At 57.0% G+C, this 26,827-nt stretch overlaps 1 protein-coding gene across 3 annotated transcripts in view; it reads left to right on the forward strand.

Moving 5' to 3' along the window:
• The first annotated feature begins 3,615 nt into the window (after positions 1–3,615).
• GFRA2 (GDNF family receptor alpha 2) overlaps positions 3,616–26,827 on the forward strand; it is a 41,890-nt gene continuing 18,678 nt past the window's right edge. Inside the window, exons 1-4 of one of the 3 annotated variants that reach the window (XM_040971291.1) lie at positions 3,616–4,247; positions 8,470–8,790; positions 10,512–10,595; positions 20,272–20,626. In XM_040971291.1, coding sequence (XP_040827225.1) covers positions 4,208–4,247; positions 8,470–8,790; positions 10,512–10,595; positions 20,272–20,626 — 800 coding nt within the window. In that variant the 5' untranslated portion in view covers positions 3,616–4,207. The remainder of the gene's footprint in view (positions 4,248–8,469; positions 8,791–10,511; positions 10,596–20,271; positions 20,627–26,827) is intronic. The other 2 variants (XM_040971292.1, XM_040971293.1) reach the window with 2 other exon arrangements.

Below are 26,827 nucleotides of genomic sequence, written 5' to 3' on the forward strand. Positions count from 1 at the left end.
AGCTCCCTGCTGATAGCCTGGAAAAGCAGAAAGGATAGCCTAAGTGCTTGGACCACTCCAGCTGTGTACTCCAGGGACTCCATTCCACTCTACAAACAGGAGTAGAGAGAGGGAGAGATCTATATGCTCTTTCCTGTCTCCTGTGCTAGGCTCTTGGATCTATGGGAAGAAGGGAGGAAGGGAGGGAGGGAAGGAGGGAAGGAGGGAAAGAGGGAGAGGTCTTTCACCTGCTGGTTTACTCTCCAAATGACTGTAGCGGCTGGAGCTGGGCTGGTCTGAAGCCAGGAGCATCATCGGGGTCTCTTACGTGGGTGCTGGGGCACAAACACTTGAGCACTTCTGCTGCTTTCCCAGGTGCATTAGCGGAGAGCTGGATGGGAAGTGGAGTACTCAGGACTCTTAACTGGCACCCAACCGTGATGCAGACACTGGAGGCAGAGGCTTAACCTGCTTCTATTTTTGTTTATTTCACGTATTTGAAAGTCGGAGAGATATCAAGAACTCCTATCTGCAGTTTCACTTCCCAGATGCCCACAACAGCTGGAGCTGAGGTCCAGAAATCAAAACCAGGAACCAAGAAACTACACCCATGTGAGTGACGGTTAGAACCCAAGTATTTGAGCCCTTACCGCTGCCTCCTAACATGAGCAAATAGCAGAAGTGGCAGCCAGAACACAAACCCGGGAGCTCGGATGGTAGGATACGGGGTCTCCAGCACAACCTTAAGAGCTACACTCAATGTCCACCCTGTTTCATGAGCACGATAACAGACTCTTGGCCACGTAGAGACAGGAGGAAAGAGAAGGTGCCAGGTCAGAGTGCTCAGCAGCCACCACAAACCACACACTGGCTGTGGCTGGGGCCACCCACTCACTCTTCCTGTAAGAGTCTCTGTAAGTTTCCAGCCCCTCACTTGCTGCCACAGCCCCCTCTCGCTTGCCCCTGTAGGAGCTGAGATGAGTATTCGCTGCTGCTTTGTCTGCCCACTTCCCTGCAGGAAAGGAAAGGAAAGGAAAGGAAAGGAAAGGAAGGGAAGGGAAGGGAAGAGAATGGAATGGAATGGAGAGGGTTTTTTTCTTCTTCTTTTTTTTTCTCAGCTGTAGATAAAAGAAGGTGGAAAAAACCCTAAGTTTGGGAATTGGCATTGTAGCACAGCATGTGCATGTGATAACAAAACAGGTGCCTTGGGGGGCGCACTGCACCACCAGGAGATCCTGGAGGGAGAAAAAGGTTAGAACTGTTCCTGGCCAGACTCCTGCCCCTTGGTCTCTGAGTCCATTCGCTAGCAGCATTCATCTCTTAGCCTACACCTGCCTGAAGCTAGTAGGACCTTAGAAAGCATCCAGAGAACTGGTCAGATGTCTGGTCCTGGCCTAGGACTCGGGGTGGGGTTGGGAGTCGGGGAGAGGGCAGGCGGGAAGGGACCCCCTGGACGGGACCCTCTACCCAGCTAGGGCTGCAGCTCTAACTCTGGAGCCGGGGCTTTTGCCCGCCCCGCCCCTTATCCTTTATCCGCCCCAGGGAGAATTACGGGAGAAAGTGAGGGATGCGTGTACGCGGCGCTCCCGGGGCCGGGAGAAGCCGCGTTCCCGCCTAATCCGTCAGATGAAAGTTGCTCCCTCTAGCTTTCCCAACCAGCTACGTCTGTTGCTTTTGAGCGCGACCCCTCCCTTCGCGGCCAGGTCGATCTCCAGCCTCTCTCCCCCCACTCTCTCTTCTTTTCTCCCTAGCCAGCATTTTAGTTCTTTCTGAAAAGCCAAGACCAAGCACCACGTACGCAGCCCAGATCCGGTTCGGGTCAGTGCGCCGAAAGTTGAGGACACACTACCGCGCGCCCCCAAGCCCGGTACCCATGTTCGGGTGCGCGCGCCTGTGTGCACGCGCGCCGCAGCAAGTCAGGTGCGCGCGAAGGGACCCGGCGTGTAGGGCGGCCCTCGCGCCCCAGGGCAGGCGGTGACCGGGTTAGGGGGGTACGTCTGGACACCCGGCGGCCTGCGCCAGGTGTACCCGCGTGGCCGCAGCCACGTTGCCGCGCCCGGTTCTGCCGGAACGTGCCCGCAGTCTCACTTCTGCCCTTTCCCAGCCAGAAGCTGCCTTTTCGGGTCGTTGATTGTAAAATTCCGTGACTAAAGCACGCCGGGGAGCCCGGCCCACGGGCAGATGGATCCAACACCCCCTTCCTTCCCGGCGGTGGAGGGCGGGTCCCCGCCAGGAGCTTCTCGGGGACCAGCTTCCCCGAGTCCGGGCGGTCGCCAACCAGCGTAGAGGAAGTGATGGTTGCCCGAGCCCGGCGGCGGAGCCCACAGCCCGGGTCGGAATGGGAGCGCTCCCCGCCAGGGCTGGGGGCGCTCCCCGCCAGGGCTGGGGGCGAGCCACCCCCGTCTCCCGCGTCCGATCCCTCCGACACGGAGGCGAGGGGAGGGCATCCGGGCCGAGCAGTCTCTTTCCTTCTGCGAGCTCAGAGGGGGAAGGGGAGACAGGGGGAGAGCGATTGGGGAAGGGGCGTCTGGAAGGGCCAGGAGGCTGGGGCGAAGGGCGGAGAGGGTTGAGGCTATGGTGGCGTGAGGGAAAGTTCTGGAGCTCCGCGTGGGAAGCCCGTGTGTAGGTGCGCGCGGGGCTAGACCGGGGCAGGTGGGGAGGGTGGTCTTGGAGGCGCTGGGGGGCCGGGAGGAGGTCTTCTATCCGTTTGCACCTTTGGGGACACACTCAGCATGGGTTCCTGGTCTGGCGGAAAGAGGCTGTAACCCGCTGAGGGTGGAATCCTTTTCCAAGCCCGTGGCACCAGGTTGGGTTCTCCCGCCCCTCCCTTGGCATCCAGACCCTCTTCGTCATGGTGTTGGACAGGGCACCGGGGACTCCGCGCCCTTCGGCTTGGGCTCAGCCTTCCAGGGCCTGTGAGACCCCGCGGCTCATGGGGCGGGGGGCAGCAACCAAGGAGGGTAGGAGGGTGCAGTCGCTCGCGGCGGGGCGGAGGGCGGGATGGGGAGGAGGAGGGAAAGGATGCAGAGGCTCCGGTGGGTTTGAACCCGAGCTGTACAGCCGGGGAGCCAGTCAGTTCCCGGCCCGGGCTCCAGGTTAGTACAGCGAAGGGCAGGCGACGGAGCGCTGGGGGTGCGGACGGCGGAGCTCGTCTCTCGGCCAGCCTTTCCCGGCGCCACCGCCACCGCCGTGTCGCCACCGCTGCGGAGTGTGGCTGCTGTGCGGCGCGCCCGCGCCCCAGCGCCCCGCGCGCCGCGAGCCGCCTGGGAGCTGGAGCGCCGAGCCCGGGGCGCAGGAGAGGGGCGCGGGCGCGAGAGCCGCGGCGAGGGAGCCGCGCGGAGGGGGGAAGGGGCGGGCGCAGGGAGGGCGGGAGGGAGGAGCGGGGAAGAGAGGGAGAAGGGGAGGGAGCGAGCAGAGCGAGGGAGAGCTGGAGAGAGCGAGAACCGAGAGCCAGAGCGAGGGAGACCGGAGCAAGCGAGAGAGAAGGAGGAGAGCGTGGAGGACGCACGCGGAGCCTCTTGGTGGCTAAGATTCCAGCAGGAAAAAAAGTGAGGCGGTCCAGGGTGAGCGGGAGAAGATTTTCCGGTTTTCTTTTCTTTTCTTCTTCTTCTTTATTTATTTATTTATTTATTTTTTTGAATCTGTGCTTCGTCTGGGTCCGCGGTCCGCGAAGCTCCGAGTGGATCGTTCCCGGGGCGCTGACACCCGTCGGTGGATTGCTCTCTCCCGTGTGCGTGTGGCTCCGAAGCCCGTCTCGCTGCTTCCTTCCAGCCCTCGGCTCTCCGGCCGCTCGCCAAGCCCCTCCTGGGGCACGCCAGCGGGGAGATCGGGCCCGCGTGAGTGTGTGGCGGGGAGCCCCGCGCGCCTTCCCCGGACGAGCTCAGGGATCAGGGCTGCCGGCTGCCGAGGCAGGCGTCCACCTCGCTGCTGGTGTGTGTGTGTGTGACTGTGTTGGATTCCGGGGGGCCGAGGGGGCGTCGAGAGGCAGCCCGGCGCTCTGCTGCCGCCCCACCCCCTCCAGCCAGAGGCGAGAATCGCCGGACTCTCGGATCCGCTCCGGTTTCGCTAGCTGCTGGGATCTCCACCTTGGATTCGCGGCTGCTTGTTTCTGCTCGGCTGTTATTATTATTGTTGCCGCTGCTGTTATTTTATTTTTCCCCAAGGGAGAAAGCACAAAAAAAAAAAAAACCCCAAAACAAACCAAAAACAACTGTGGGATTTAATTAACATGATCTTGGCAAACGCCTTCTGCCTCTTCTTTTTCTTAGGTGAGTACCCGCGGACGGCGGCGAGCCCGGGGGAGGTAGTGCTGGTGCTGGTGGTCGTGGGGTGGGCGAGCCGCTCGGGGTCGCGCCTTCCGCCGCCAGCGTGGGGCCGGGCAGGTGGGGCGCGCGGGCAGGAGACGGGCGCGGAGGGCGCGCGGCGGTGGAGCCCCAGGCGAGGCCGGCTTGGCGACTCGGGGACCGACGACCACGGCGTCCCCGCACACACACTCCCGCGCGCGCGTGCACGCACACAGACACGCGCACACTCGAGGGCTCGCATACCTTGGGAGCGCGCCCGTTTCTCCATTAGACCCTGGATTCAAATTGTGGCAACTTCAGGGGAAAAAAAATTGCAGTCAACTCTGGATCTGGAAGATGGGAGGGAAGGGAGATAGAAAAATTCAGGCCCGGTCCTTAGCAGGGGCCGGTGGGTGAGCGCTGCGCCTTGAGTCCGTGGAGGTGGCGAGGTGGCGGGGGCGGCGACGCAGGGCGGGGATTGGGGATGTAGTGTATGCTTCCTCCTCTGGGCAGCTGCAAGGCCGGACTGTTGTTGGGAAGGGGTTCAGCTGGCTGTCATCCCCATCTACTGGTCAGCCTCCGGGGCCAGGCACCCTGACGCCCTAGCCAGTTCCCAGTGGCTGTGCTCCCTAAAACACTTCTCAAGTTACTCCCTTTCCTTCTGCCAGCCAGACCCTGGGTGGCGTGAGCAGCCTGGTTGTCTTCATCTCTGACAGCAAGGGACCCCCTTAGCTGGGGAGGAAAAGTAGGGTGGCAGAGGGAAAGTTTGCTCATCCCCTCCAGTGTACAAGGTGAGGAGGGGTGAGGAAAGAAGAGAGCTGGTTACCAGGATTCCGCCCCCTCGCCAACCCTCTCCTGCCCGGGAGCCCTACTCCCCTCTGCAGTTGCTTTCCTAGCTTTTTCTGGACCTGCTCTCTGTGCTGGGGGGGAGGAACCTGAGCCGGCTGGGCTGGAGGTGTTTGTCCAGAGAAGGTGGCCCCCAGGTGGAGGTGAAAACCCGAGGCTCAGATGGGCATTGCCTCTGTGTGTGTGTGTGTGTGTGTAAGCAGCACACAGCTCACTGTGCTGCCTGTGCCCTGCAAGGTGGTGGGAAGAGGTGGGTGCTGGTCCTAGCAAGATGTGCACCTGCCGGGTGGAAGGAAGAACCCTGCAGACACTCCCCCTCATATCCCCGGGGAGGGGGAATAATCTGGACTCTGTGTGTGTTGGGGGAGAGAAGGGAGTCTGATGTTGATCAGGCCCGGGGCACTGGGCCTTGCCTGCTTCCTTCCTGCCCGCTCCTCATGCCAGGCGGGAAGTCCCCTGGGGGGCCTGGCATTGCTCGAGGGTGTGGCTTTCCCTGGGTCCCACCTACTGGCTGGAGGCAGTTCCTTCCTGGGGTGGGAGGAGCCATGGGTGGTCCTCCCCACTCCCTCCCCACAGTCCTGGAAGAGCAGCCCTTTCCAGGCCCGGACCTTCTGTTGGGATATCCTCACTGCTTGTGCGGAGAGGGCCAAGGCGGGGGAAGCTCCCCGCTCTTTCCTGAAAGTGGCAGTGAGGGTCATGCTTGGGGTGGGTGTGAGTGCATGGCAGGTGGCGGCGTGTGGAGTGGGAAGGCACCCCCTGGCATTCAGGGTGGGGAGTGGGTATCCAAGCTGGCCAGGTCCCTCTCCGTTCTGAAGCTGGACTGAGGAGCTTAATGAATGCAGTGATGACTGGGGGCGTGGTCAGAGACCCTGGTCCAGTGCTTAGGATTCAGTTGGTGGCGCCCTCCCCCACCCCTGGCCCTCTTCCTTGGTGATGAGTGGAGCTTGGATGGGAATTCTGCTGCGTGAGGGGACAGGGTTTTCTGGGGTGGCTGCAAGGGGAGAACCTTTCCTAGGAGCACAGGCCTTTGGTGTGCCCTGATTGGAGGTTCCTGGGTGAGGTCTGGCATGAGCCAGGAAGGTTGGGGACCTGGGTGGAGTGAGTGGCTTACCTGGCCAGCCATCTTGAGCTCCAGCGTTGGTGTGCTCAGGGCAGGTGAGCGAGGGGCTCGCTTAGCGTTCCTGAGGGCGCTGTCAGCCCTAGCTGTGCCTCCTGGAGCTGCTCCACGCTGTGCTTGGTGGAGCATGGGTTTTCTGGCCATCTGAGGCTTGGCAGCGTCACCGTATCATGGCCTGCTGCCCTTGTCACCGTTAGGTTTTTGGCCGAGAGCTTTGGAATAGCACCATTCTCTTCTAGGCCTGGCCTTGAGTGCCTGTGAGAGTCAGATGGCTTGGTTTTAAGATGTCCCAGTTTCTTGTCTAGTGTATCCCTGGCTGGGTGTCATGTGCCCCCTTGGTAAGACAGGGGTGGAAATCCTTGACGTTGAACCTGTCAGGGATGTGGGATGGGTTGGCTGTGGGGGAGGGGGCTCTGAGGCAGGTGGGATAACGTCATCATGACCCTCACCCCCCACCCCCTTAGGCCTTTGCCGACGGTTCCATACCCAGAAGGCCAGGGTGCAGGGAGGGCCTGTTCTCTGGCAGCCCTCTGCCCCACACAGGTGGGAGGGAGAACCCAGAGCTAGCTTGGCGGTGGGGACAGCAGGTGCACACGGGGGCTACCCCGGTCATTCCAGCTGTTGCTGTGTGGCCCAGAAGCCCTCGGTGCTGCTCAAGGGGTGTGTGGCAATCTGTTGAAGCCAGGGAAGGAGAGACGCTGGCTCAGCTTGTGCAGTGTGGCCGGGGTTCCAGCCAGGAGCCTGCAAGACTCCACTGCTGGTCCACACTGCTTCCTCCTCTCATCCAGCCTCTGGTCTCTCCTTTTAGAGGACTGGGCAGCAGGAGAAGGAAAGGTCTTTGGCTCTGGCCCTTCAGGCCGTCCTGGCCACCTCCTGACCCCTTTTCCCACCACCAGCGGTTTCCCCCGGGGGCGTCTGGGCAGTGGCTCTCCTGCTGTGCAGTGCTCTGCCTCTTGGTGTCGCTGTCCCCCTGCACTAGCACCCCCCTGAGCAGGTCCTCCTGGGGGCGTTGCAAGGGAGAGAGAGGATGGGTTTGAATGGGGGAACTTGGCTCTGCTGTGTTCCTGGGAGGAGACTTCTGGCCTAGGGTTTTATTAGGTTTCGGGGTGGAGCGGCGTGGAAAATGCCTTCTCCAGCACTCTTTGTGTCCTGGAAGAGGCAGTCATGGCTCTGGGCTGTGGCTTGGGCATTTTCTTGGGAGTGAGGTGGGGTGCAGGATCTGGAATTGGGGGCTTAGGAGAGAGGGCGAGGAGACCCCCCCTCCCCACCAGATGTCTATGTGTCGGGAACTTGGGTCTGGAGTTCGGCTTTGAGATGGGTGGACGTGGCTGGTCCTCATCTTCCCATTTTTTCCCCCTAGCCTCCTTCTCCTGGGCAGGCTGCTGTGTATTTGCATCTGCTGGCAGAAGTGGGCTGGATTTAGGGGCTCAGTGAACGGGGGCTGGGGGATGCTCTGTGCTTCCCAGCTTGCCTTGTTGCTTGGTGTCTCAGAGGGGGAGAGGATTAAAGGGAGAAAGGGCTTCAGGATAGCATGGAGGGGAAAGAGAGAGAGAGAGAGAGAGAGAGAGAGAGAGACCATTGGAAGAGCAGAGAGGCAGCAGCAGAGGTTGAAGCAGTGCATCCAGGCACTCAGGCTGGGCCGGCCTGCAGCACCAGCTTTTGGAGGGGGCTGTGGTGGACCTTGTTGGATGACGTATGATGGCCAAGTTGGCAGGTTTTTGCTTGGTGCTAAAGCTGAGTGAAAAGGTGTGGTAGGAACCCTACCCTAGAGCCAGGTTCAGCAAGCCAACGTAGCCTTGGATTGCTATGTCCCGTCTCTCTGGGTTTGCCTCAGTTTCCCCCGGGGCTTGGCTGGCTGCGGGGTCCATGTGTGGTCCCCACAGGCTGTGACGGTCGTTTCAGGCTATTCTCAGGGCCTCCGCTGGCCTGGTCCGCTGGCTGCAGCTGAGATCTCTGGGATGGGGGTGAGATACAGTGCCTCCCCACAACAACCCTGCCCTGCCCCGTGTGCAGGCCGCAGCATCCCGTGGCCCAGTGCGGTCCTCACCCAGCCTCTGGTGCTGGGAACCCTTGGCGAAGGCCTGCTGAGTCAGCCTACCTCAGCGTGCCTTCCTGTGAGATGGGCGCGGAGGTTTCCAGCCCAGCCCCGTCCCGAGCCCCCAGACCTGCGTCTTGGGTGGGTGGCTCCTCCGCGGCCCTCATTCACGCTTGTCTTCCCTCCCCCTCCTACCACTTGCCGCCCAGACGAGACCTTCCTCCGCTCTTTGGCCAGCCCTTCCTCCCCGCAGGGCCCGGAGCTCCCCCACGGCTGGCGGCCCCCGGTGGACTGCGTTCGGGCCAATGAGCTGTGCGCCGCAGAATCCAACTGCAGCTCTCGCTACCGCACACTGCGGCAGTGCCTGGCTGGCCGGGACCGCAACACCATGCTTGCCAACAAGGAGTGCCAGGCGGCCCTGGAGGTGTTGCAGGAGAGCCCCCTCTATGACTGCCGTTGCAAGAGGGGCATGAAGAAGGAGCTACAGTGCTTGCAGATCTACTGGAGCATCCACCTGGGGCTGACTGAAGGTGAGTAGGGGCGTGGCTGATGCCCGGCCAAGTGGCCACCTCTCCATGGGGATGGCAATGGGGACCGGGGTGGAGGTGCAGGTGGCTTGCAGTGGCTTGCAGAAGGAAAGGAGTACCTGGAGGATGGAGGGCCAGGCTGGATACTGCGTGTCCAGGTGTTTTCTCTGCTGCCCCCAGGGTCGGGGAGCGTGGGCAGTATGTGGCTGGGATGGGGGTCTTTTCTTTTTTGGCCAGCAGCTAGCACATGGTAGCCAGCTGTGAGCCACTGCTGATGGCTCTTGGACTGTCCCCAGTGATACCGGCTTCTTCTAGAGAGGAGTCTGTTCCCAGAATCTGACATCCTGGGCTTGGCGTCAGAGGCCGGGCCCTGCAACGTCCCAGCTACAGGGACCTAAGGGGAGGTGGGATGGGCAAAAAGCAGGTGTGAGAAGGCTGTTGAGTTGAGATCCGGAGACTGGCTGACCTGTGATTACAATAACTGAGAGCTATTACAGAGACAGAGGGAGAGAGAGAGACCTTCCATTGCTGGTTCACTGCCCCATTGGCCGTGTTAGCTGGAGCTGAGCCAGGCTGAAGCCAGGAGCCAGGAGCATTATCTGAGTCTCCCACATGGGGTGTAAGAACCTAAGCACTTTTGGGCCATCCTCCACTGCGTTCCCCGACACAGACCCAGAGAGCTGTATGAGAAGTGGAGCACTTGGGACTTGAACTGGTGCCCGTAGGGGGTTGCCGGTGCCACAGATGGTGGCCTTACCCTCTATTGCATGGTGCTGGCCCCTGATCCCTAAATTCTTAGACTGTTTGGCACCCCTACATTGCCAAATGAAGTGTAGGGAGGCTCTGGGACAGGGAGGTGATGGGGCAAGGGGTTGGGGGAAAAGGAGGGTTCAGCAACTCCTAGAGCTTGCCGGGAGCTCCACCCCACTAACAGGGGCTGGGTGAGGCTCCTTCAAGGAGCTCCCCAACCCTACCCAGGCCTCCCTTCCTCTAGGCTTAAGCCTGGGTGGGTAATCGATGCCTGAGCCTGAGGCACTCTGCTGTCTGCCCACCCTTCGCCACACACACGCTTGGTCTGAGTGACCACCATTGATTTCTTTTCCCTGAGGAGGTACCGGGAGGGCCATTCCTTTCCTGCCCACCACCATGCCTTGGGCAGGGGGCTGGGCAGTCTGGTGCGGTTTTATCCCATTCATAAACTTGGAAGAGCCTAGAGCCTAGTGGAAAGAGAGGGAGGGAGGAATGAAGGACTTGGCTTGTAGGAGGTGATGTCCCCTTGAACGTGGACAGCCCCTTAGGTGGAAAGCAGAGAGGGGATTGTACCTTTCTCATGCTTGGGGCAAATCCAGAGGCTGGCTCATCCTTGAGTAGTGATGTGACCAACCGCAGGCAGGTGGTCTCCCTTGCCTGGCCTCTTGCCCATCCTTCCATCCCTGTCGCCTAGCCATGTCTTATGAAATAAGGGAGTCACAGGAGATGGGTGCTGGATGTGCCATAGGCTCTGGATGTGTGTGGAAGTCTTGCAGGGAGAGCTGGCCACGTGGGGAGGGGGCAGGCAGTTCCTGTCTGGGGAAGGAGACAGGGATGCAGTTTTGACCTCGGGAAGTTGAGGAAGAACTTAGCTGTACGCGTTATTGAGCGTCTGTCTCCCTGTGCACCTGCTCCATCCTGGGCAGACATGCCGGGCAGGTGGAACTGCACCTGATGTCACTTCTTCCTTGTAGGTGAGGAGTTCTATGAGGCCTCACCCTACGAGCCGGTGACCTCCCGCCTCTCGGACATCTTCAGGCTTGCTTCCATCTTCTCAGGTAAGTTGCCCTGGTCTCGAGGTCAGGTGTCCCCTCTCCCTCCCTACCCCTGCCCGGCTCGGTTACCCATCTGTACAGGAGGAGGAGCTTGTGCCGCTTGCCTCATCCAGGTAGCCCTCTGTCTTGATTGAGGCTTTGTAGGCCTGGCTGTCTGGGGTGGATCCCGGGTCTGGAACTGGTTCTTTGGCCTGTGGGTCCTTGTTGCTTCTCTCCAAGCCTTGGCTTTCCTGCTCGGTTGAGTTGCTTTGCCTCTCAGTTTTCACGGCTGGTTTGCAGGTGGAATGGCAGTGCCTGGATTGTTGCCTTGTTGTTGGTGGACCCTTAAAACCCTCAGCTGCCCCCCCTCCGCCACGGCTCCTGGAGAGTGGGGAGGGACAGGGGCAGGGACCCTTGCTGGCTGTGGCCCTGGGTGCAGGCTGAGCACCCCTCTGTCCCCAATCCCAACTGGCACAATCTGAACTCCAGCATGCTCCCATGTGGTTTAGAATCTCACTGGCAAAGGGGGCGTCACACCGATCCACAGTCACCAAGCAGGTGCACTGAACATCCCTTCAAAAGCTCCCTTTGGGCTGAGCACATGAAGGTGCTTGGGCAAACCCGTCTCCAAGATGTTTTCATCCTCATCTCTGAGCAAAGTCCAGAATGAGAGGCGCTGGGCTGCTGTCCCCAGGCGTTTCAGCAACCGGGTCTCTATCCTGTAGCCACCGTGGGTGTTAACTACCGTCCGTTCTGCTGTGCTTGTTTATGCTTCCAGAACCACACTGAGGAGGTGTCTCTGGTCCCTACCTGCTCCCTTCTCCCCCTAAGCTGCCCTGGCTTTGGGGGACAGAATGGCGGTGGTGGGTACTGAGAAGGACCGTGCTGGGCGCTAGCTCAGCCAGCCAGCAGTGCCCAGGTTGGAGGCCTACTGAACTCTGTGGCTTGTTCTTCTTGGCTTGTGAGGTCTTGTGGCATTTGAGGGATCCCGAACCCCGGGGCAGGCTGCCAGGCTTTTGTCTGAGATTGACCAGAGCTGGCTTGTTCCCTTGGAGGGTCTCTAAGGGTGGAAAGGGGGCTTGCAGGTGTCCACGCAGTTTTGTGGTTGTCTCGGAAATCTGCGGCGATTCCTAGGCCCTTGACTAGGCGCCCACATTAGTGATTTGCCCGGCAGTTCTTGCAGGAAAAATGCTTTGTGCATTGTGGGATGTTCAGCATCTACCTGGCAAGCATGCCCTGGGTGTGCGTCTTGGTTGCAGACCCTGCTATGCCAGGTGTCTGCACTGTGGCTGTCAGCTGAGAACTCTGCTTGAAACAAAGCCCCTTAGATGAATTTTTAAAAATTATTTTAATTATTATTTAATTGTCATTTATCTGAAAGGCAGAGTTACAGAGAAAGGCAAAGAGAGAGAAATCTTCCAATCTTCCATCTCCTGTTTCATTCCCCAAATGGTCACAAGAGGTAGGGCTGGGCCTGGTGGAAGCTAGGAGCCAGGAACTTCTTCTGGGTCTCCCACATGAGTGCAAGGTCCTCAGGCTTTGGACCATCCTCTGCTGCTTTCCCAGGTCATAAGCAGGGAGCTGAATGGGAAGTGGAGCAGGCAAGAACTTTAACCAGTAGCCATATGGGATCCTGGCACTGCAGGCGGAGGATTAGCGTGCCATAGCACTGCGCCGGCCCTGGGTTTCATTGTTTAAAAAAGTTGTTTTTATGATGGCCTCTCCTAAACAGCAAAATTAGGTACTGAGGCATAGGGTTTGGTTGCAAAGGATTGGGTTTTGGGAGTTCCAGAATCCATGGTAATAGTAAGATCTGCCCTGTCTGCTCACTTGAGAACACATGTGCTGTGCCCTTCCTCGCCTTGGCCCCCCGACTGTTGGGAAAGCCTGCTGTGGTGTGACTGGATGTGGTGTTTGCATGCACCTGCTGAAAGACATCCCAGGCTCCTGTGAGAAGGACTGTCTGGGCGTGACCTTGGACTCCAGGGGCAGCAGATGTCTGAAGGGAGGTGGATGCCTGAGATCCCCCTTGCTGGACCATGGCGGGCGCGCTGGGCTCTTCCGTCCTACTTCCTCCAGTCTTGCCTGTGTCGTGATGGGCTGGCCGAGGTCCCTTCTAGAATGTCCTGATTCTCACATCTCATTAGACCTCAGACAGTGCTCCTGGCAGGTGCACCCCACGGTGAGGCTGCCTTGGGAGCCTCAGATGCACCTGCGCCGGTCCTGCCAGCAGCCCAGGTGCCTGTCCTGTGTCCCCCTGCATGTTTTCCCTTGACTGATTTCCCTGCCCCTTGGCTTGCTCCCTGCATGTGGCCTCTCCATAACCCAGCTCCTCCACCCCCTGCCATTTCCTGGGCTCACATTGAAGCGTCTCCCTAAGCAGGAAATCTTGACTTAGTGGACTTGACAGTCCCTGGAACTAGGATGTTGAGGAGACAAATGAGGAAGTTACTCTGTAACCCAGCTACCTGCACCCTCTCCCCACCCTGGCTCCCTGCTACTGGGAGGTAGCCAGGACCCGGGGGGAATCTTGCGTCTGTGTACTCTGAAAGGATCCCTCCCCTGCCGTCCGAGAGGGCTGGCTTTGGGGTCTTGTCACCCACTATGTGTGGTGTAGGGGCCCTGTGTGGTGGGCTGACGCAGGGAGTGAAGCAGGGAGATGGGTCCTGTTTGCAGCAGCAGTGTACACAGATCTTGAAAGTACCATCTGGGGTTCCTAGGAGGAGTCTGGGACACAGAGGTGGGAGGGTTGGAGGAGGGAGAGCAGAGGCCTTGAGCAGACTAATCCGGGTCTGATCTTGCCTTGGTTGCTCCAGGCTTAGCGGTCTCAGGTCTCCCTGCAGCCTTTTTGAGCTGGCGCCTGTTGGTGTTGTGTTAGTGGTCTTGGCATGTTGGCATTGAGCAGGAGGGGGTTCAGGGCACCCCCTGCGAGTGAGGCTGTGGTCAGGGATTACCCTCGTCCCTGCCCAGTGTGTTTGATGGAGGCGGGAAGTCATTGGGAGGGGACGGAGCAGGTGGTGCAGCTAAAGCTGATTGGTGACCTTGTGTGACCTGGAGCCATCCATCAGTGAGGGGGGCAGTGGGAGAAGAGGCCAAATGGGCTGCAGGGCCACCAGGGCTCTGCCTTATAGAGGAGTGATGGGCAGGTGGCCTTGGTCGGCTGGGGTCTGGAAACCTCTCCTGCAGCTGGAAGGGAATTTGGGGGTCATGCAGGCCCACCCCTCCACCTGACAGGGTAGGCAAATGAAGACATGGGAAAGAGAGACCAGGGCTCCACTTCTGGTCCCCTCCTGGCCCAGTGTGCTTCTTATGCAGGTGCTTCTCCTCTTACTTACTATGGGGCTGGTAGAAATACCTGCCTTCTAGGGTTTTTTATAAAGACCCATGTCATGCTGGCTGTGTGTGCTTCCCCAATACCTGGTGTGTTCCAACTAAAATGTGTAGCTGCTTGGAAACGGTCATGGGGGAGGCTGCTTGGCTCGGGAGCTGAGTGAGCTGTAGTAGTTGGGTTTGCATCCTGGCTGTGGCTCATGCAGACTCCCCTAGTGATGGCACCAGTAATTGGATCCCTGCCACTCAGCGTGGGAGACCTGGACCAAGTTCCTGGCTCCTCGCTTTGGAAACACACTCTGTCTTTTGGTTCTGTGCCCCTGTCAGGCCTAGAAGCTAGCTCTCAGTGAGCCGGGGGTTGGGGCTGCCTTTTTGGTTGCTGTTGTGTCCAAGCAAGAACTCGTTGTGGCATAGTGTGTAAAGCCACTGACTGTGAGGCCAGCATCTGGTAAGAATGCCAAGAGTCCTGGCTGCTTCACTTCCAATCACGCCCCATGCTTATGCACCTGGGAAAACCGTGGAGATGGCTTGGGTGCCGATGTTCTTGGCACTCCAGGCTCCTAACTTTGGCTTGACTCAACCCTGCCTATTGTGGCCATTTGGGGAGTGAACCATTGGATGGAAGCTCTCTCTCTCTCTTTTTACGTCTACTGTGCCTTTCCAGTAAGCAAACCTATATATATATATATATATATTTTTTAGTTATTCGTTTTTATTGGAAAGGCAGATCAGGTTTACAGAGAGGAGAGACAGAGAGAAAGATCTTTCATCTGCTGGTTCATTCTCCAAATGACCACAATGGCTGGAGCTGATCCCATTCAAAACTAGGGACCAGGAGCTTCTTCTGGGTCTCCCACATGGCTGCAGGGTCCCAAGACGTTGGGCCGTCCTCTGCTGCTTTCCCAGGCTATAAAATGGATGATAAGTGGAGCAGCCAGGAAATGAACCGGCACCTGTATGGGATCTTGGAGGTTGCAGGATGAGGATTTAGCCTTGAACCATTCTGCTGGACCCAGTAAGTAAATATTTTTTTCTTTTCTTTTTTTCTTTTATAAGATTTATTTATTTTATTGGAAAGTCAGATATACAGAGAGGAGGAGAGACAGAGAGGAAGATCTGCTGTTTCACTCTCCAAGTGCCATATTGGCCGAAGCTGAGCTGATCCAAAGCCAGGAACCAGGAGCTCCTGGCTTCTTCTCTCACATGGATGCAGGGTCCCAAGGCTCTGGGCTGTCCACTGCTTTCCCAGGCCACAAGCAGAGAGCTGGATGGGAAGCGGGGCTGCCGGGTCACAAAATGGTGCCCGTTTGGGATCCCACCATGTGCGAAGCAAGGACACTAGCTGCTAGGCTATTGCATAGGGCCCCACACTTTGGCTTTGAAAGAGGAAGTCCCCAGGTCCATCATGTGTGAAACTCCTTCTCTTTGGTTGCTAGCGTTGTCACTGCGAAGTGAGGATGAACAGGCCATTGTGGGAATAATTAGGATGCCAATATCAAAATCTTAAATATATGCACATGTATACACATACCTTCCCAAATGCCAAGAATGCATTTCCAAGGAACAAAGCACTCAGACGTGGCTAGAATGACCCCATTCAGATGTGTCCCTCACTGATCTTCTTGTTAGATAAGGTTTTATTCATTTTTATTGGAAAGGCAGCTTTACAGAGAGGAGAGACAGATCTTCCATTTTCTGGTTTACTTCCCACTACGCTGCAACGGACATTGCTAAGCTGATCTGAAGCTGGTGGCCAGGAGTTTCTTCCAAGGACCTAGGCCATCTTCTTCTGCTTTCCCAGGTCATAAGCAGGGAGCAGGATGGGAAGTGGAGCAGCTGGGATGTGAACTGGCACCCATATGGGGTGTCAACACTACAGGTGGAGGATTAGCTGGTTGAACCCCCCGCGTGGACCCCTCCTCCATTGATCTTGGGTGAATCTGCAGTCTGTATGTCGGATGGATTCCCGGTGGTGGCTTGGGTCGCTTCCCCTGGGGAGTGCTGGGTGGCTGTGAGGGAGGGGGGACAGGGCCAGGTGTAAGCCAGCAGCCCAGAACTCCATCCAAGTCTCTGATGGGCATGTTGGGGATTTGAGTCCTCCCAGGGCGCGCAGCAGCAGGAAGCTTGGTCGCAAGCTACAGGGACTCCTGTAGGGAACTCGGACATTGTCACAGTGATGTGCTGGACACCTGCCTCTGGAGGACCCACTTCTAAACAGAGCTGTGCTGCATATGGGCTGTGGGCGTTATATCCCATTTCATCTCTGAGTCCTCCAGGGTGTGGGCAGGCAGGTGTTCTGTCCTGTTTAACAGGAAGAGGCTCCCCTCCTGGCAAGCAGCCCCTGGCTGGGCAGCAGCCCCAAACCTCCCCAACACCTCCACCACCCCCTTGCTTCGGCAGCTCAGGCCCCAAGACCAAGCCTGGCAGAGGGAAGCATTGCATGCCATGACCTGATGCCGGAAGCTCTGGGGAACCAGGAGTCCTTTGTCCCTCCCTCCAGTGACTGCTCAAGGGACACACAGTGGGAGCATGGGAGGGGTCTGCTGGCTCTGATGGCCCCAGGAAGAGGTCAAGCAGTAGGTGGGTGCAGGCCACTGGGCTGCTGCATGTGGGCAGCCCTGAAATCTTTCCCTCTGGCCTTTCCGTTGTGATCTTTGCTGCCTTCCATCATGCCCTGTGTACTTGGCTTATTTCTTGGTCCCTCTTGTGTCTCTGGAGTTGGCTGGCCATTTGGCCTGGTGCCTTTTTTTTTTTTTCTTATGATTTGAGTCTGCTTCTCCCCAGAGCTCTGGTCTGGCCACCTGCGTTGCCAACCTTTGCGGCCCTGGCTGGCTAGTCGCTTGAGCTCTGCACCTTTTGAGCCTTCGCCGTTTCTGACACCTTCACGGGCACGGTTCTCGGGCGTCCTCGACTGCAGTCAGAGATTCTATTCAGGCCTCCTCCTTTCGTTCCATGTAACGCTGTCACCATCTGTCCGGTGCTCAGGCCAAAAACCTGGGTGTTTTCTTCCATCTCTTCCCCCCTCTCTTCTCTCATTCTCTTTATCTCTCTCTCAAACACCTTCTCCTCTCTTCTTTCTCGTCTCCCCTCTCTCCCTTCTCTTTTCCCTCTCTTCCTCCCGTCTGCTCTTCTCTCTCCTCCTCTTTCTCCTTTATCTCTTGCTCTAGTCCTCTCTCCCCTCTCTCCTCTCCTTCTCTCACTCTCTTGCTGTCTCTCCCTCCTCTGTTGTCTCTCCTCTCTTCTTCTCTCCTCCTCCTCCTCTCCCTTCTCTCTCACCTCCAGAACTGGCAGCATTCTCCCTGCAGGAGGTGAGACTGGGCTCACTTTAGCCATCTTTGCCTGTGGTCACCATCCAACGCAGGTTGCCACTGTCTGTCACTTGTTGCTGCGACAGCTGTCCCCGGCCCACCCCTCCTGCCCCTGCTCTGCGATGCTCCCTCTCCTGTCTGCCAGCCAGTGAGCACGTGGGACTTGCTATAGGAGTATGGGAAAGACTGGGAATGGACACGTTGCGGACGAGGCAGAGGTGCATGGTGGGCGCAAGCTGGGGGCTTTTCGAGCCTCTGGTTGGGAGGCTGTGCCCCGCCTCTGCGGCAGCCTCCTTTCTCTTCCGTGGGAGATGAGTGAGTCAAGGGTGTCTCCAGGGCTGGGGCTGGGAGCGTGACTTTAACTGGGTCTTTGGAGAGTGCCAAGAGCTGTTTAATCCGCCTCATCTGCCCTGGGCAGCTGTTTTCCATTTCTTCCTTGGCACATCTCAGCTGTCCCCAGAGGGGCCTGGGAGAGCCGCAGCAGGGTGGGAGCCCCATAGCATGCGCCCTGGCGGCCTGGCCTGCATCTCTGAGTGCTTGAATCCTTGCAAGGTCTTGGGTGGTCTTGTCAACTCCCTCTGCTGGGCTGGGCTGGGTTGGAAGAGTGAAGCCTCATTCCTGCCCTTTGCAGACTGAAGTGTGGGGTGGATTGGGGGTGGGTAGCTGTGTCTGGAATCCTCTGTCTCCTTTTGTCTTCCTCACTGCATGGGGACTTGGAGTCTTCTCTGGATAGAAAGGCTGCGGACGTGTTGGGAGACGCCCCCTGCTTGGTGAGGGGCCAGCCTGGGGTCCTGTCTCCCAGTAGGGGAGTGGGGCTCCCTGGTTACCCTCTCTCCCTAGGAGAGGGAGAATCAGGGTGGGGGCTAGTCTTCTGGCAAGCAGGCAGTTGCTGTGGTTCTGTAGATTTCTTGATTTTATTTATTTTTTTCTTCTAGTCCAGGAAACTTACCAAGTTTGGGCCCAGGGGTGTGCATTTCCCACCCTCTAGCAAAAGCTTTTGCTCTTCCAGCTCCGAATGGAAGCCACAGAGGCTATAATTACACTGGCATCAACGCAGGCGCCTGCTGCGAGCAGGGATGTGCACCTGGGGAGCGTGCACGCAGCCGCAGCAGCCGGTGGCCTCAATTAGCTGCTGCTCCCTTTGCCCGCTCCTCTCCTGAGCCCATCCTGCTTGGCTACCCTGCTGCTTGAGCCCTGGTCGGATCCTCACTCACTTCCCCTCTCTGGTCCTGCCCATGGAGGCAGGGTCCCTATTTTAACCTTCTGTGCTGACATGCATTTTCGGGTCTTGGCCTCAGGGTCATGCTTCTCTCGTTGGCAACCTGATCATCTCTGGCCGCAGCTAGCTAGGCCAAGGGCTTTCAGTTCCCCCCCTTCCAGGAATGCCCATGTCTGCCTCAGGTTCCAGAAGGTTCACTCCCAGCTGTTAGGGTCAGTGAAGGAAGTCATCGGGTGAGGATGGTTATAGCACAGAGTGGGGTGACCTGGACTAAGGTAGTGGCAGAGGTGCTGGTAAGAAGTGGTTCCCGGGTCTTGTTTCCATGTGGGCAGTTGGATGACGGGTCTGGGATTCAGGGAAGAGGTCCAACACTGGCGATCTGAACCTGTGAGTCCATAGCGTCTTGGTCACATGTGAGGCTACAAGTTGAGTCCTAGGGAACAGGTGCAACGTTGAGAAGAGGGCAATGAGCCCTGGGTGGGGGAAGACAGGACTTATAAAGCAGGCTTTGCAGAGGGTGCTGGGCATCCGGCAAGGAAGGGAGCCAGGTGGGCAAGGGTGAGCTCTGTGCCCAGGGCTGCTGCTGCCAGGCTGGGAGTGGGATGTCTCAGGGGCATCTGACGTGTTATTTCCTCCTCCCCCTCTTCATTCCCCTTCCTCACCTTCTTGTCCAGCACTTGGCTGTGTGTGGAGGTGGAATTCTAGCTTTAATGATCCAGTGGTGAGAATGCGGGGAGCCAGGTGCTACATGTTGCTCTCACCTGTGTCCCTCCTGCCCAGCGTGCCATTCAGGGCACCCAGAAGAGTGTCTGGGGGTGATGAGTGGGTGAAAGGGCAGAGCTGGTACCTAGAATAGGGTGAGGAGTGATGTCGCTCCCGCTCTGGTTTGCTGCCAGCGTACCTGATGAGCTAGGGATGGGCTCCTGCCCACTCCAGGATTTGGTCTCCCTATCTTGGGGCGGCGGGGGTGGGGGGAGGTCTTAGGTAGGAAGGCTTTGCAGAAATGGGTGCCTGTCCCTTCTTTCTGCCAGTCACTAGGACTCTCTAGGTGGGGATCAGTTGACAGTGCAGGGGTAGGTGGGCCTCGTGATGAGTGTTCCCCCCCAGAACAGCTGGAGCCTGGCAACTGCTGGGAATTCTGCTCTGTGCCCGTGGCTTTCTGCTCTGTGGACTGTGGCACAGATTTTGCAGTAAAGATTATCGTTGGCACAGCTCATGATGTGTAATGGCTTAGGCTGGGCCAGATGCCAGCCTGAGCACCTTGGGCACCTGTGGTTTAATCTTGTGAATTCTCACCACAAATTTCAGGTGCAGATCCTGTGATATGACCACCGTTTTACAGACAAGGAAACGGGGGCAGAGAGCGTGCACATGCAGGCCTGTCAATCCTTGGCAGCTGTGTCCTCCCACCGCAGGCCTCTGACTTCTCATGCTCTCTAAAGATCTATTTATTTGAGAGGTAGAGTTACAGAGAGAGAGAAGAAAGAGAGGTGAGGAGAGAGATTCCATCTGCTGGTTCATTCCCCAAATGGAAGAGGAGGAGAGAGAGAGAGATTGATTCCATTTGCTGGTTCCCTCCCCAAATGAGTGCAACACCAAGAGTGAGGCCAATCTGAAGCCAGCAGGCAGGAGCTTCTTTCCTGGTCTCCCATGTGGCTGCAGGGTCCCAAGGCTTTGGGCCATGCTCTGTTGCCTTCCCAGGCCACAAGCAGTGAGCTGGATGGGAAGTAGAGCAGCTGGGAGTGGAACTGACATTCATACGACTTGACAGATGAGACAGCTTAGCCAGCTGCGCCTCTGTGTCCGCTTCTGACGGCTCTTCCTCCACACCCTTCTCCTCCAGGGACAGGGGCAGACCCAGCGGTCAGCGCCAAGAGCAACCACTGCCTGGACGCAGCCAAGGCCTGCAACCTGAACGACAACTGCAAGAAGCTGCGTTCGTCCTACATCTCCATCTGCAACCGCGAGATCTCGCCCACCGAACGCTGCAACCGCCGCAAGTGCCACAAGGCCCTGCGCCAGTTCTTCGACCGCGTGCCCAGCGAATACACCTACCGCATGCTCTTCTGCTCCTGCCAAGACCAGGCATGTGCCGAGCGCCGCCGGCAGACCATCCTGCCCAGCTGCTCCTACGAGGACAAGGAGAAGCCCAACTGCCTGGAGCTGCGCAGCGTGTGCCGCACCGACCACCTGTGCCGGTAAGGTCATGGCCAAGGTGCTGATAGGTCCGAGCCAGCTCCCTCCATCCCGAGGTGTGAGTGGGGAGTGGATTCTGCAGCCTGGTAGTATTGGGCTTGCATCCTGGCTTGATGACTTGCTAGAGTTGACGCAGTTTTCTGGGTTTCCATGCCTTCACCCCCTGAGACAGGAAGAGCGGCGTCCTGTAGAGTAACGGTGAAGCATTTAATGACGTGTCCAAGGCTTGGCACAGGAGTGGCGGGCAGTCAGGTTAATCAGTCAGTGCAGCCTCATGACTGAGAAATGTTTTTGGGTTCCAACGGGTTGCAGTCTGGCTCTTCATCAGTTCTCATGTTTCTCCTGTCGGTTGTGTACTAGTCTCCATCGAACCCCTGTTGTGTACAGTGTTGGGTTTGAAGGCCTGCTGTTGTTGAGGCGAATTTGAAGCTCTTGCAAGGGGCACCCAGGTTCAGTGGGATGATGCTGAGGGTCCCTAGAAGAGGCAGTATAGGGGTGGCACTGGCCTCTGCCTGGGTGCTCAGGGTGGGAGGGTCTTGAGATGAGCTTGCACGTAAGGCAGGGGCTCTTGGGGTGTGGGTCCTGGTGGGAGGTTGGTGTAGAGATGGCAATTTGCTGCCCTAGGTGATGGTGTTTATGGATTTTCTGCTGTGTGCTGCATACTACTGCCGTCTCACTTAGTCCCTCAGTGGAGGGTTAAGGAAGGCGTTTGTGTCAGCTCTGTGTGTTAGGTGAGAAGACGGGGTGGTGACTGGGTGATGTTCATTTCCATTCTGTATTGGCCACACCTCATCCTGCATGGAGAGCTCCGTGTGTGGGGAGCTGTCCACTGTTGAAAGAATAAAGACTACTGAGCGCTATGGAGTCAGAAGGTGGAGGTGATGCAGGACAGGCGTCCCTTTGGCTGTGACTGGGGTTAATTGGCCTTACCTGTGCGGTTTGGTTGGGTGCCTGAACCTAGCCTCTGAGGTCAGGTCCCCTATAGCAGGGCAGGAGGGAAAGCTTGATGGGTCCTGTACTTCCTTGAATATGGGGGAAGAGCACATGCTGATTCTTAAGTTCTCTCTGTTCTAAATGCTGAAACAACCTCAGCAACACATCAGGCCCAGAGACAGGGCAGATGAGGAACCAGCCTTGAGGTGTGTGTCACTCAGGGGCTCATCCATGCTAGGGCATAGGCCAGTGCCCCCACAAAACTGGGGGACTTTAAGAGGTTGGTGCTGCGGTCTGGGAGTCCAGTCTGAACTTCCTGACTCCCTCATTGTTGGTGTGCAGGTGGAGGGAGAGAGAACAGGGTGTTGTTCTCTGGTGAGGTGGAGGTGTTTGGAGTTGGCTCAACTGGATGGTTTTCTTTGTTTTTCTGGAGGTGATTGCTGTGGTCTGTGTGTGGCAATGTTGGGAAGCGGGGCCTGGTGCATAGGGTCGGGTGATGGGGCAGAGGGGTGGCTGGTGAGGGAGCCCAGCCTGCTCCCTCTTCTGACGGCACTTGTTTGTATTTCCACCTGAGCTATCAAGGAGCATGGGACCTTTACCAGGAGCCATGCAGATGTCAGCATTAAACACTTGGGTTTCCCAGGCCTGTGTCAAACAAATCCTGCTCTTTTTAAAATTAAAAAAAAATTAAAAAGAATTGTAAAGATCTGTGACACACACACGCACACACTCAGGGCTCTCATCTGCTGGTCGACTTCACAGATGCCCACAGCAGCCAGAATTGGGCCACAGTTGAAGGAGTGCTCTGTGAGCTGCATCTGGGTCTCCCATATGGGTGCAAGGTCCCAAGCACTTGGGCCATCCCCCTCTGCTTTCCCAGGCCATTAGCGGTGAGCTGTATCAGAAGTGGAGCAAGTGGGATTTGAAATTGGTACCCATAGAGGGTAGTCTGATGCACCACTGTGCTGGGCCCATGGTGTGGCCTTTTAATGTATGTATAAAATGAGTATTGCTCATGTTGGAGTAGATTATACATAATTCACATATGCCTCGCTTCAGAGTTTGTTTGTGTTGGTGACATTCAAAATCCTCTCTGTTAGCTATTTGGAAAAACACAGTTAATTGTTGCCAGCCACAGTTATTCCTGTGTGCTGTGGAGCAAGGAATTACGGCTTCCATCCAGCCACACCCAGCACTCCGTAATAGTTCCCATTACCTCCCTTCCCACACATCCCCTGGCCCCTGCAACCGCAATTCCATTCGCTGCTTCCACAAGGGCAGCGTTTTAGCTTCCACCTAAGAGGGAGGACACGCAGTTCTTGCCTGTCAGTGCCACCCTCATTCTCCTTTACACCATGACCTCTAGTTCCACTTACGTTGCTGCAGATGGCAGGTTCTTGCTTGCTTGCTTTTATGGCTGAATAATATTCCATTCTGTATCTAAAGGTTGCGTTTTCTTTATCCGTTCACATGTCAGAGGCCACCTTGGTTGATTCCACATCCTGGCAGCTGTGAATGGAGCTGTAGCAAACACAGGTGTGTGGGTGTCTCTTCATGCCCCTTTGTCATGTTCCTAGAAGTGGGAGACTTGGAGCTCAGGAGAGCTCTGTTGCAGATTGTCTGAGAAACCTCAGTACTGTTCTCCACTGCGGCTGCGCTAATTTACGCTCCTGCTTGGCATCCTTGCCAATGCTGGTTCTTTCTTGTCCTCGTGGTACCAGTCATGCTGATGGCAGGGAGGAGGCGGTTTCTCCTTGTCACTTTGATTTGTACTTCCCCAGAGGCACGTGTGATGTAATCTCTATAGTCTTTACAAATCACTTGTGTCAGGTATTTTCTATAGTAGCCCCAAAATGGGGATGGGCCCTGTCTGACCTGTGGACTGCCTGCCGCCTGTGACATGATCTCTCTTGGCCCAGCCAAGGCGCTTGCAGGCGCGACTCGAAATCCACTAAGCCCCACGACAGGCTGAGTTTCCAGTTGATAATTCTGTGTGGCCTGTAGATGCTGCTTTTAAAGATCCAAATAGTCCTTGGCAGAAAGGATTGAACTTGAACCTGAGGGAGAAGCCCAGAAGAGGCAGAGACCTGGGTGAAGAAGTTCACACTATGGCCCATCTCTCCCATGATCCTCAACCCTGCTCAACACGCTTACCCATGTGCAGGTTGAAAGCACAGTCCTGGGAGGGCCGGCGTTCAAGCCGAGTAGATCTGAAGCTGGTTAACTTAACACGCCTGCGACCCATGCCTGAGTGCTTGGGTTTGGTATCTGGCTGTAAACCCCTGCCTCTGGCTCCCTGCTCATGTGTGCTGTGGAAGGAAGGGCATGGTGATGGTTCAGGTAGCTGGCTTCCTGCAGACCCATGTGGGAGACCTGGAGTTTGGGTTCCTGTCTCCTGGTGTTGGCACCATTGCTGCCTCTCAAACAAGCAAAAAGGGCCATAGGGAAGGGATGAGGGTGGAACATGCATTTTTAGGTGGGATGATTGGAGACAGGCACTGGGGAGAGCAGAACCCGGGGTGCATGGTGGCAGCAGGTGGCAGGTGGAAGTGGCCACCTGCTTTCTCTCAAGGCTTCAGCCGTGTTCTGGTGGGTGCACCCAGCCTGGATAGCCTCATCCTGTGCTCAGGAACCCTTTCCCTGCTCTCCTTAGCCGTCTCCAAGGACCTCCGGGCTCCTCTGTGTGTGTGTGGTCCTGATCTGTCCAGGTGGTCTGCCTTTTCCTCTGACTGGCAGAAGGGAGGAGCTTCCTTCCTTCCTTCTCCTGCGGGCGAGTGTGAGCCACTGACCACATGGATCCCCTACTCAGCAGCACCTGGGACAGTGCCAGTCATAGCCTGTGGGGGACAGAGCAGGAGGCCTGGGCTTAGCCATCCGTGGTGCCCTTCCTCTCCTAGGGGTTGGTACCCTCCAGACCAGGACAGACAAGTGTGCTACAAGTAGGGTACTGTTTACTGTGAAAAATGGGAATGCCCCAGGCCGAGGTGGTTGGAACAGGAACTGGAGACGCCTTGGAGCCTTCCTTTCCAGGATGGTTTCATGAATGGAAGCAATTTTGAGTTGGGGTTTGGGAAACCAGGGGTGCCCTTCTGTAACCCCCTCGCTCCTGAGCCAATAGTGTACAGCGTAGCCCCGCTGGCCAGGCCTCCCCTTGCCTGGCTGTTTGCCTGTGTGGGCTGGGGTTTATCAATGCATGGCTTTTGGTCTGCGATCTTTGGGTACAGCTCTGCCAGAGCCATTGTCACCTGGCATTGCATTCAAGCAAGGTCTCTGATTGGCACGGTGTGGGGCATCACCAGTGGGATGTTTAATGGACTTCCTCCCGTGCTGCCTCTTGTCCAAGGAGCCGTGCTCAGACCAGGCTGTCTGCACACTGGGCCTTGGCCCATCGCAAGCACTCAGACATTCTCCCACGCTCTTAGGACCCAGGAGGGTGGTTTGGGGTCAGTGGCTCAGGGCTGGAGCTCCCAGCCGGGTGGAAATTCAGAAGCTGCTTGTTCAGTTCCACTGTCTTTGGAAGTTGCAGCCCCCTGGGGCAGGGGCATCCAACCTCTCCCTATGCCTGCATTGGTCTGAATCTTCAGGGCTGTGGACTCAGCTTGTGCAGGGCCTGGGAAAGCGCAGGAGGAGGTATTTCCACCCTAGTCATCTGATCACAGAGCTGGGAGAGCCTCCTATGGAATTTGGCTTGACGGGCATCGTCATCTACAGTTTGTTTATCTATTTGTTAACCACAAGCCTTGAGTTCAGAGCCTCTCCGCTTACACTCATTGCAGAGAGGGTCTCAGTGTGTGTGTGTGTGTGTGTGTGTGTGTGTAGCAAGGGGCTTCCAAAAAACCAGAAATTCTGGTGTCTTATGTGCTGGGCTGCTTTCAGGCCTCCTTGGGAAGGGGCTGTCCAATGTACCCCTCCGCCCCTGCCTCTTCTTTTGCCAAAAGGATATAAATAGCTCTGTGCTGGCCCCATGCCATCCCCTGGGCTGTAATTTAACCTCGGGCTGCTGACAATGGGTTTTAATAGAGTCCAGGCCGGAGCTGTCCCGACAGCTGGGGGGCCCCTGCGTGGTAGACAGCGTCCTTGTGTGAGAGGAAGAGAGGACATTCTATAGTGGGGCACAGGGAACTGGGCTCCCCTCCTTGGAGGTCATCACGAGGGAGTGGGGGGCCTGGGAGCCTCTGGCAAGGCACTGCCTCCTGCCCAGCCTGGGCAGCGTGCATGGCACACGTCTCGGTTTTGACTTTCGGCTCCATGGGCCTGTCTGCCAGCTTCTTCGTGGCTCTCTGAGAGCCACTGGCAGCTGTGGTGAGTGGATTATCTCCAAATGTCAGCGGATGATTGTGGGTGGAGCCCGGGATCGCTCCTCACTTTCTTTATGTGATGATCACTGTGGAAGGAAGCTTTGACACGAGGTCTCTGGCCTGGTAGTAATGGCATCTTCTGAGGAGAAGGGAGAAGAAGAGGAGGAAGCAGCTGTTGTTGGAAGCCTCTGGAACATACAAGTGGAGACATCCAAAGCTAAAAATTCTTGTTTAACTGGAAGTTGAGGAGAGAGGCATGAGTTTAGGGTAGAGACTATAGGAGTCAGGAACATCATGCCTAAGGAGCAGTGTGGCTTGGTCTGGTGTTAGGCACGTGGTGGGCACTTGTTTCTTTAAAGAGCATCTAAGCTTGCTGGGGCAGACCAGACTCAGCCATGGCACCTGCCAGGAGGAGGCTCTGCTCCATTCAGTGTCTTCAGGGTTGAGCTGCTTGGCTGTGGGCCTTCGGGAGGGGACGGTATGTGGACATAGGGCCAGGAAGGGAAGGCAGGACCAAGCATGGTGGGAAAGAAAGAGGAGGACTTGATGTATGTGGGTGGGACAGGTGCGAGACGGGAGATTTGGCACAGTTGGGCAGTCCTGGGCTTCCCACCTGCCCACACCCAAGTCTAGCAGGCACCAGGGTCTTCTCAGCTTGCTACTTCCTAGGGCGATGAAGGAGTCGGGGGTAGCCTGCCCTGGGTTAGGAGTTGTGTTAAATCCCTCACCATCAGCCTTCTGTAGCTGCAGTTTCTGTATCGCCTCACCCTAATGCAGATCGAATATAATGAAGCAAAAATTGCATGTGTGCTTAACATGGGCATTTTTGCTCATTATTATTCCTTAAACAATACAATATAGAACGATTTGCATAGCATTTTCATTGTGTTCGGGATTGTAAGTAATCTAGAGATGATTTAAAGCATATGGGAGGAGGTGTGTGGGCTATATGCAAATCTGTTTTTAAAATTC

The sequence above is a fragment of the Ochotona curzoniae genome, unplaced genomic scaffold, assembly GCF_017591425.1.
Source record: "Ochotona curzoniae isolate NIBS_2020 unplaced genomic scaffold, NIBS_Ocur_1.0 contig_21, whole genome shotgun sequence".
Taxonomy (NCBI): Eukaryota; Metazoa; Chordata; class Mammalia; order Lagomorpha; family Ochotonidae; genus Ochotona; species Ochotona curzoniae.